The following is a 10,430-nucleotide window of genomic DNA, read 5'->3' as shown; positions in this document are numbered from 1 at the left end:
TTTTATTTCTTACTCCTACTCCTTACTCCAGCTTACTCCAGCTTACTCCATGTATTGTAGACCAGCCTGGAGAGACAGACTAAAGCCTGGTCTACAATGACCCTACAATATTTTGAATCCTCTCTTGTCGATAAAAGTGCCCGTCAAAGATCTTGTCAGCCGGTAAGAATTCTTCAGAAGTAAATTTTAGCGGCACTTTCGTCGATGAAAGGGAATTCAGAATGTGGACCGAGTTGTTAGAACTATATGTCAATCCTTCTTTCTGAGTGAAAGACCGGGCTTTAGAGTTAGTTTATTTAAGCCCTAACGCACTGAACTTTATCTCGAGATTTGGCAAACAAGTTGGTTCTATACTTTTCAGTTTCCAACGAGGTACCAGAGCGTCCGGTGATATCTCCGGTCTCTGGGTCGATATATGAGAGACGTCTCATAGAAAGGTACGTGACTGAAAATGGAGTAGATCCCATCAATGGCAAGGAACTCACCATTGAGCAGCTTATCGATGTGAAAGGTACGTTTAAACTTTAGTACAGTGTATTTTTTTTTATTAAATTATCTTCATGTAATGTCAACAATAAATTTGTCAAATTATCTTCTTACAGCAACTCCCATCGTCAAGCCCAAGCCACCTAGTGCGACTTCTATTCCAGCGATATTAAAGATCATGCAGGATGAATGGGACGCCGTTATGCTGCATTCATTTACATTGCGACAACAACTCCAGACTGCGAGACAGGAACTGTCTCACGCCTTGTATCAGCACGATGCAGCTTGCCGTGTGATTGCTAGATTGACTAAAGAAGTCACTGCCGCCAGAGAAGCTTTGGCCACTCTCAAGCCGCAAGCCGGAATTGTACAGGCCGCTACGATCCCGCAGCCTGTATGTTATTAATGCCTGATTTGTTTTTAAACCTCGCCAGGTTGTAAATGCAATAATAATTATTTTTTCCAGGCTGTGGCAGTAGAGGCTGGCGGTACAGCAGCCCAACCAATGGAACAAGCCGGTATCACTGAGGATGTGATACAGAAACTTCAAGAGCGAGCAACCGTTCTTACTCAAGAGCGAAAACGTCGTGGACGTTCAGTACCGGAAGATCTCCTGCCTCAGGACAGTATCCGCTCGTACCAGACTCTTGCGTCACATCCTGTGAGCTTTCTTTGTGCTTTGCTTAACTTTCAAAATTCACCGCTAATTAGAGTCCTGGCAAAATTTAAGCAGTAAAACATGAGGAAAACGATCAATCACAGTCGAGAACACAAGCCATTTTAAAACTTTAGCAACGCTGAAAATTCCAGGTGGTTGAGACACTCAAGTCTTGTTGCTTAAGTTTTCCTTACGTGCCATAATCCTTGCCATTAAGAATTGTTTTATAAATTTACTTTCTAATAGAATGGAAGTATCGCATTAAAATATAATTCTAATAATTATTATATAATAATTCTAATTTTTAATTTCACGGAGATAGAAAACGAGTTAAATTATTAATAAGAACAATTGTGTAATTTCAGGGACTGCATTCTGCCAGTGTGCCTGGAATTCTGGCGCTTGATATTCACAGTGCTGATACTAGCAAGATTTTAACAGGTGGTGCTGACAAGAATGCGACTGTTTTTAACAAAGATACCGAACAAGTGGTGGCGATCCTCAAAGGCCATACGAAAAAAGTACGCAGTCATAATGTTAATTGCCCTCTTATTATGTTTTTAACCGTGTTAATTTACTTTGATAATTCTCCACAGGTTACGCGAGTTATTTATCATCCAGAGGAAGATATAGTGATGACTGCATCGCCTGACGCTACAATTCGCGTATGGAATGTTGGTACCAGCCAAACGACATTGTTATTAAAAGCTCACGATGCACCTGTGACCGGCTTGTCTCTACATCCAACTGGCGATTATTTGCTAAGCTCTTCCCTGGACCAGCATTGGGCTTTCTCGGACATACGTACTGGCAGATTACTGACTAAAGTACGTTTCAAACAAAAGTGTTACATTTAATACCCTTCCTTTTCTCCCACTCTCATTTTTTTTTTCATACACCGTTCAAAGGTTGCAGGACAAGCGGGACAACCTTTGACAACGGCACAATTCCATCCTGATGGTTTAATCTTCGGCACTGGTACAGCGGACTCTCAGGTGAAGATCTGGGATTTGAAAGAACAATCTAATGTTGCCAACTTTCCGGGACACACAGGTCCAATCACGGCAATTAGTTTCTCTGAGAATGGATATTACTTGGCGACAGCTGCGGAGGATTCGTGCGTCAAACTTTGGGATTTGCGAAAGTTGAAGAACTTTAAGACTTTACAGTTGGAGGAATCTTACGAAGTGAAGGACATTTGCTTTGATCAAAGTGGAACTTATTTGGCTGTGGCGGGAACGGATGTCAGGTAAAATAATGAATTTCTCGACATCTATTAAAATATCATTCTCATTCTAATTAGTATACGATTAAGAAATAATTGTATATTAATTAGCAAGTACATAATGTCTCGTACTTTTAATCGAGAATTTTTAATGAAACCTGTTTTGTCTCAACAGCAAATATCAAAACTTGTTAATAACAAATTAAATTTGCTATAATAGCGTTGAATAAAGCAAGCTAATTGATGATTGCTTGTATTATATATGTTATATTGTTTTCAGAGTATACCTTTGTAAGCAATGGCAAGAATTGAAGGTCCTGAACGATCATACAGCTGCGGCCACTGGCGTTCGTTTCGGAAAGCATGCACAATACATCGCGTCTACCAGTATGGATAGGACATTGAAACTCTATGGATTAGCGTAAAAGTAAAATTAGAAATATATATATATATAGACCTCATTATTTAATCGAACTATGTTATTTTATCAATGTCCAATGGATCCGGTCAATTTTGATTTAACTTGATTTCTTAAATCTTATATTTCTAAAAACAGTTTAGAGAAATGAAAGAGCGTAATAAGTTTATATTGGTGTCCATTTTTTTATCTTGCATTCAAAATAGGTCATCTGAATTTGTTATGTTTTTCTTTCTTTCAAATACGAGTTATTTGAGAATTTCTTGACATAGCCGTAAGTTTTAAGTGTTACATCATTATTCATTTCTAGAAAGTGACAACTTTATCTATAAATAAACGACAAGTGTGAATATATAGAACATTTTCATCTTTAATTACTAAATCGAACACAGTTTCCAATTGGTACGTGAAATCGCCGTTCGTCGAAGGTACGCAGTACGCACATCTATCATCGCCACCACAAACATCACGTTCGCCACTATCGTGTTTTCTACGCGCCGTGTATATTAATCTCGTGTTGGAAGAAAAACTTGAGAGAATACGTCTCTGCCGGATTCGGTTACTCCATCGATTCTTGAAATAGTAAAAATTTCTGTCGTCCAACAATCTTCAAGAAATAACTTGTGAATTTCTCACAAACTGTTCTATACACGTATGTACATATTTAATCACATATAATTCAACTCTGATTATACACCCTGTATACAAGTTAATTAATTTTTACTTTTCTACAGAGTATAACGAACAAGATAATTAAATATTAGATATAAAATTACACTAGGAAACTTAAATGTAGGGCAAGACAAATCAAAAAGTATCCCAAAGGTATATATAATCACTTTTATTAAGGCAACAGTGGAATCGTTAAACAAGTTTTTTTTACTGTTGAAATTAATTCTATATAAATGTACAAATGTGCTCGCGCACGCGCGTAAGTGTATGTGAGTGTGTGTATATGTGTGTGTGTGTGTACCTATGGAGTCACTTATCTGTTATGTGTAATTAACATGTGGGCATCTTCAATGACCAAGGAAAGGAGTATTATCTTCTAATTATACATATATATTATCTCCTAATTATACATGTGTATATACGTACAAAATAATTCATATTGCTGATCACTTTGCCAACTATAGGAAATTTTTTTTTATATGTTAATACACAAGTACCTACTCATCTCGAGTACTCTAATTATACAATAGCTCACTCGCGCAGTAAAAAGTACACTTCTCTCATAATCATTTGTATCCTGGCTGCCACCATTTTATTCTCCTAAAAAAAACAGCTCATAATACCTTTCCTGCAGATTGCAATCATTTTGTCGTCGTAAATCATCTTGTGACATATCGAAGACTTGATTTAAGGCACTTGCATTTCTTTCGCGGTTTCGCATTAGTGTATAAGTGTAAAATACACATTTTTTATAAAATACATAATACTTTGAATGTCTAACACTTTTCTACTTTCAATATAACAACAATTATTGTAAAGTGTACTCCAAAATATATTGAAAATCGTTGCAATTGTGGCAATTTTTCTGTGTACGAGACACATGTAAAGACTTGTAGAAAATATCGCCGCCCCCATTATAGAATTTTCGATTTTGGAAGCCCTATTCCTGATATCACGTACATACACGCGCACACACGCACACGCACACGCAACACACATACATACATGTATGCACACGCATTGAGTCGTTAAAATTTTAACAAAACTATGCATTTACTCAAATAATTGATTTGGCCGTATTTCGTATTGTCTATATTACAGAACAGAATAAACATTCCCCGAAGATCTGCTAGATCGCCGAGAAAGTATTAAGCTGAGTATAAATCTACGAACAAACGCGAACGTTCGGAGATACGCGTTCGTGTTCTGGAGGCGTCCGTTCCTTTTATCTTTCATGTACCGCCTCACGAGGGAATCGAGCTGAGCGCGAATCGAACATTCTGTTCGCATTTGCTTCGGCGTATACATCTGCCGAATGATAACAGTAAACGTTCGCGTTCGCTGTTCGTTTCGTAGATGTATACCCAGCTTTCAAAGCGTGTATATTATTACAAACTAAGCTAAATCACGTTTCGACAGACGATAAATTAATATTTAATGCGTTAATAAACGCTCGAATGAAAGGATTAGGTATTCTAACGCTCCCAAAACTCGACAATCTTACGATCCAAGGAAAAGAGACAGAATATCGCAAAGATTACATTAATGAATAGAAAATTAGTTTAACCTCTGTAAAAAATAATACTAAAATTTAACGCTTATAGAAAAAAATCTTTTCTCCGTTCTTAACGCCCCCATATTCTTGACTTCTTAAGGAACACCCGCACATATGCGTTAAGTTCTTAGTCAGGTTCAGTTTTAGAATAATGTTCTTCTGTGGTAAATATACCATAGAGAAGAAAATACAGGAATCCCATTGCATGAAGGCAGTTGTGACATTTATGTCACTTTAAATTGCATGATACTAAAATATTTTTTACTTCTCAACTTTAAGCGTTCGTTCGTTCCCTGAAGAGGTCCGAATATTCGTACGTTTAGCATATTCCCCTACGCTGTACCTTCGCTATCTTACACTCGCCAATTACATTACGTGATTATTCGCAATGTAAGAAAATTAATGACAGATAAAAAGTACCATGCGTATACCATTACTTGTCGATAGCGCGATCAACATTCTCATTCCGTGGTGTACGTACACGGAGAGAATTTTCTCTTAAAATTTACACTGAAAATCGTGGGACAATATGGCACTTTGAGGAACTTTGTGAGTTCTTTTTATTTTACTAGTAAAATATATACTAAATAGACTTACTAGCAAAATTTCAAAAAACTCATAAAGTTCTTCGAAATTCCATGTTGTCCCATGATTACACGATTATCAGGATAAATTTTAAGAAAAAATTCTTTCCGTGTGTATTATTGTACTAATATTAAAATAAGAACGGGCTCTCCAGGGAAGGGACTAAGAATAGAAGATTGGTCCCCGAGTTAAGAAAATAGATGAGGGGAGGAGGAAGTTCAGCTGTACTGCTAAAGATAAAAGGAATGACGTTCGGGAATTCATCGAAGCACCAATTGTGTATATGCAAAGGCAATTGCCGTCTTTGAGCAATCTTCTCAATCGAAATACTCAGTTAAGTATTCAATCTTGGAAGCTTCTTTCTTCAATTCCTCGCGAATTCTGGTCCAGTCTATTACGAGATTACAGATCTCTTATAGTCTTTTCTCCTCTCCAGTGATTACCTGCGTTGAGCGTTACTTCTCGTTAACGGACGCGGTGAAAGCAGCCAGATTGTTATTGGACGCGACCTTCTGCTTGCCAGCCGCACCAGTCTTCTTCTCGCCGAAGTGTCGCTTCCGGTGCACCTTCATGTTGTCGCGACGATTGAACTTCTTGCCGCATTCCGGGCACGCGTGCGTCTTTTCTCCGTGCACGTGACGATGAGCGGCCAGGTGGCTCGCCTGCGCGAACCTCGCGCCGCACTCCTGGCATATGTGTTTGCGCAGACCCTCGTGCTTCAACAGGTGCTCGTTGAGAAACGCTTTAGACGCGTAACGGTTGTTGCAGACATTACACTCGAACGGCTTGGGATTGGAGTGCTGCAGCACGTGGGCCTTGTATTTGGAGGAGACCTTGAAGGTCTTGCCGCACGTGTCGCACGTGTACGTGGTCGCGTGACGGGTCTTGATATGCTCGTTCAGCACCGCCAGACTCGAGTAGAGATTGTAGCAAAAGCGGCAGCGGAAATTGCGCCGTTTCTTCGTGTGGACACTCGCGATGTGGCCGAGCAGTCTCGTGCGGAACGGGAAGACCTTGCCGCAAAACTCGCACGCCAGATTCTGCGGCGGCAGATGGGACTTCATATGGATTTGCAACGAGACCTTGTGGTGATAACTCTGCCCGCAGTCCGCGCAGCTGTACGGCCGCACGCCCTTGTGAACGTTGTCGTGCTCGGCCAGGTAGAACTTGGACTTGAACCGCTTCGGACACTTGGGACACTGTATGGGCCTGGGATTGGTGTGCGAGCACCGGATGTGCTTCATCACGTCGGACTTGCAAACGAACTTGGCGTTGCAGACTACGCACGTGTACTGCTTGATACCGAGATGCGTCTTCACGTGGACCGTGCACTTGTCACGGCGCTCGTAGAATTTCCGACAGAGCTTGCACGCGTAGCCGTTCTGCGTGCCGTTCACCACATGCTCCACATTATCGTCCACCTTGATCTCCTCGCCGTCGATCTTGAAGAGATCCGCCGGGTTCTGCGTCGCCTCCAGCCGTTGCTCCAACTCCGCCAGATTTTTCAGCTTCGCCATCGCGCTGCTGTTCTTCGTCGACGTGCTGCTGAGGATGCTGCTGACGATGCCGTTCACCTCCGCGTTGCCCTCGCTCTGCAGCAAATCCACGATCCTTGTGTCGACCAGACAGTAGCCCTGATCGGGGAAGACTCGTGCTCGCGCCGTCAACACCTCGTCGTTTTGCTTCTTGCACAGCTCCACGGTAAAGCTAATATCCTCGGTGTCGGTTCGATTTCTCGTCTCCTTCACGGAGACCTCGATGTCGGGGGAGCTGGAGAAAATCGTTAACAATTTATTCAGAGCCGAGGTCGGTAACCGAGTCGTTATCGTCGAGTCCTGTTGCTGCTTCGGACTGCCTTGTTTGTCTACGCTCTCGGTGCTGCTATTACTATTATTATTCGCGGAACGAACACCGGCGTTATTTTCCACGTTGTTTTGACTCCTCAATCTATTGGCGATCGGGATCTCCTCCACGTCGTCCACCGCGTTCGACGAGTCCGCGCTTTGCTTGCTTCTGAGCCAGCGAGTCGGCGACGTTTCCGTGCCCTGATTCTTCTCCGCGGTCTCGTCATTGCACTTGGAAGCCTGCTGCTGTTGCTGACTACGAAGACTTCTCAGGATCTTCGGAGTGTGTTTCTTCTTCTTCGGTTCCGAATTCTTAACTACGTCACCTTGGCTCTCCTCGGCCTGGCTGTCTCTGGTGGAATTAAGATTCTTTTCAATACTGTTGTTATTATCCGCCGACGAGGTGCCCACCGGCGACGCTGATTCCTCATTCTTTACCTCGATCTGGGGAGAAATCGAATAAGACATAGATGAGTAAGTACTTTACAAGCAATCGAAAAACAATTCAATTTTAATTACAAAATGTTCGATTCCGTTAACAATTAATAAAACTTCAAACGAGAGTTGGAAATTGTTTTGCAAAACTTTGCTCATAAATTATTAAATTTTACTTCTCACGCGCTCTATCGTTTATTATTTTACAGCACTTATTAAGATACAATGCGATAAAATTGACAGAATATGAATTGAAGATAGAGAAGGAGTAACTATGACAAAACGGCATGCTAAAAGAAAAGAGCGCTAGAGCGGTAGGTGAAACACAAACGAGAGATCCAGAGACTTACAGACTCTGTTAACGGTGGTAGATTGTAATGATCGCGCAACGTCTCTTGGGTGCGCAGACACTCCTCTTGAAAGTCGCAAACGAATTCGAGCTTCCCCAGACACTGAACACAGATCGCCTTGGGCAGAGGATCCTTCTCGTCTATCTGCGATTCACAAACGGAAGCGATCTGAGTATTGACAAGTGTGTACTTGCGTGAGAGAGGAGCTGACACCCTCATTAAGCTGCGCAGGACCTCGGCACAACTGTAAGAGCACTGTCACATTTGTCGTACGACAAATTTTTCAAGCGTGTTCACTGGCTGCAGAATAGAAAAGCGTTCGAGTCTCTAGAAATTTTCCATTTTGTGGCCAACCGCGGTGCTCAAAAAATTTGTCACACACTGCTCGGTTAAAATTTTTACCTCTGGCAGAGAAGGAGAGCCGACGATGAAGCGATGGGTAAGCAAAAGTTGACAAACAACGTTTCGACACGAGTTACAAAAGTTGCATGTTTTACATTGCGTCGTGGAGTCAACTGCATTATGCTGAACTGTTAAAGCAAGCTGTCGCACGTTTAATTGCATCAATTAAAATAATGGCTCGAAGGACACTGTGATTATTTTAAAGGAGGCATTTTTTTTTAAAGACCATTGGAGCACCGCGGGTGGCAATTAATTGTGCCAACAGTTCGGGATTGATTTCGTATCTCGAGAAAGTGCCGATTTAAAAAACCCCAAAAAAACCGTTTCCTGCAGGATATCAACAAACGCGAAGCGAAGCAAACGTTGCCCGTAAACACGCACGCTGTGCTCGGGGGGGGGGGAGGGGGGGGAAAGGAAACGCAGCGGAGGCGAAAAAGATTTGTTCCTTCTCACCCTTTTCCCCAGCCATTCTTTTCTAACCCCATAAACGGGCGGGAGAGGGGAAGCGTGGAACAAAGCGTTTCAGCGCCCACTCACCACGATGTTGATCTTCCGGTGGATCTTGAGGCCGAGGTAGCGCTTGATGCCCTCCTCGCCAAACACGTCGATGTAGATCCTCTCGTACTGGCCGCATAGCCTGCACATTTTCGCGTCCCCCTCTTCCACCTCCATTCTTGTTTACTCGTGAGCCAGCGCTCGCTTACATGCACGCTCCGACCGCCGCAAGGTGGAAACCGACGGGAGTCCACGCTCGCCGTTTCGTATCCCGTGTCAACGCTGCCTCCTCCGGTCTCCGTCCGCCTCCCGGCAAGCGTCTCTCGGCCGGTCTTCACTTCTTCCTTTCCCCCTTTTCTGTTTTGGAAGAACGCGACCACATTCCCTCGCCCGTGCGACGCCAGGACGTGCGCGGGAGACAGGAAACTGCGCGAGGAAGGGGCGAAAATGGAGACGACTACAATTGGCGTTACTACTTGCTATGACAATCCAGCACGAGAGATTCTCGGGGGAGTAGCCGCGTTCGAGCCAGACTCGCGTAGCGTCACGCTCGGGGGCCCCGCGACCAATCGGCTGCGGCGCCGCCGAAAAAGCCCGTCCCTTTCGAACAGACTTTAAAGCCCGTTGCAGACGATGCTATTTTTTCTGCTGGATTGCTTGCAATTTAGTAAATTGCTAGGAATCCTGAATGCTGAGTGGTGCAATGATAGTAATTTACTAAATCGCAAGCAATCCAGTTGTAAAGTCGTAGTCGTAAGACCAGTCAACTATGGGTCTGTTTTTTATTGCTGCACTCCTGAACTAGTGCACACTGGTGCAATGAGTTGGAATGAGAGGTAATCTATTTGTTTCATTTTAACTTATTGCACTAGTTCAGTAGTGCAGTAATAAAGAACAGGCCTTATGATTGGTTAATTCTTATGTGTCTAACTGAATTGACCAATAAAGCCTCCGCTACAATGATTCTCGGTTCTGTCTACAATGGTCGTAGTCGTAGTCGCTCGATAAGAATTGACCAATCGCAGTCGATTATTCTTACGACTACGACCATTGTAGACAGAACCGAGAATCATTGTAGCGGAGGCTTTATCGAGCGACTACGACTGCGACCATTGTAGACAGAACTGAGAATTATTGTAGCGGAGGCTTTAAGCCTCGTCTACATAGAAGTCGTAAAGTCGTAGTCGTAAGAATAGTCGACTGCGATTAGTCAATTCTTATGTATCCGACGAAATTGACCAATCGCAGTCGATTATTCTTACGACTACGACTCTGCGACTTCTATGTAGACGAGGCTGTAAAGTC

General features: G+C 42.7%; 2 protein-coding genes across 5 annotated transcripts in view; one reads left to right on the top strand and one right to left on the bottom strand.

Annotated features, from left to right (window-relative positions):
- Positions 1-5,635, top strand: part of LOC105570526 (pre-mRNA-processing factor 19) — a 7,880-nt gene extending 2,245 nt beyond the window's left edge. Inside the window, exons 2-10 of one of the 4 annotated variants that reach the window (XR_001009590.1) lie at positions 362-511; positions 603-880; positions 953-1,147; positions 1,510-1,665; positions 1,741-1,971; positions 2,053-2,393; positions 2,650-2,796; positions 3,180-3,439; positions 3,522-5,635. Coding sequence is in view for 3 of the 4 variants with exons in the window: in XM_012027792.1 (XP_011883182.1) it covers positions 362-511; positions 603-880; positions 953-1,147; positions 1,510-1,665; positions 1,741-1,971; positions 2,053-2,393; positions 2,650-2,794 (1,496 nt within the window). In the remaining variant the exon portion in view is untranslated. Of the gene's footprint in view, positions 1-361; positions 512-602; positions 881-952; positions 1,148-1,509; positions 1,666-1,740; positions 1,972-2,052; positions 2,394-2,649; positions 3,147-3,179 lie in introns of those variants that run through there. The other 3 variants (XM_012027792.1, XM_012027794.1, XM_012027791.1) reach the window with 3 other exon arrangements.
- A 37-nt stretch (positions 5,636-5,672) lies between these two features.
- Positions 5,673-9,631, bottom strand: LOC105570525 (zinc finger protein 182-like). The gene is made up of 3 exons (XM_012027790.1): positions 9,168-9,631; positions 8,229-8,372; positions 5,673-7,887 (listed from the first exon to the last, which is right to left on the bottom strand). Exons 1-3 carry the CDS (start codon positions 9,300-9,302, stop codon positions 6,055-6,057), a joined length of 2,112 nt encoding a protein of 703 aa, XP_011883180.1. The 5' UTR covers positions 9,303-9,631; the 3' UTR covers positions 5,673-6,054.
- Between the last annotated feature and the right edge of the window lie 799 nt (positions 9,632-10,430).

This window comes from Vollenhovia emeryi, unplaced genomic scaffold (genome assembly GCF_000949405.1).
Source record: "Vollenhovia emeryi isolate VEMERY1.0 unplaced genomic scaffold, V.emery_V1.0 DF939120.1, whole genome shotgun sequence".
NCBI lineage: Eukaryota > Metazoa > Arthropoda > Insecta > Hymenoptera > Formicidae > Vollenhovia > Vollenhovia emeryi.
The sequence above is the reverse complement of the archived record's forward strand: the minus strand, read 5'-3'. Positions and strand labels throughout refer to the sequence as shown.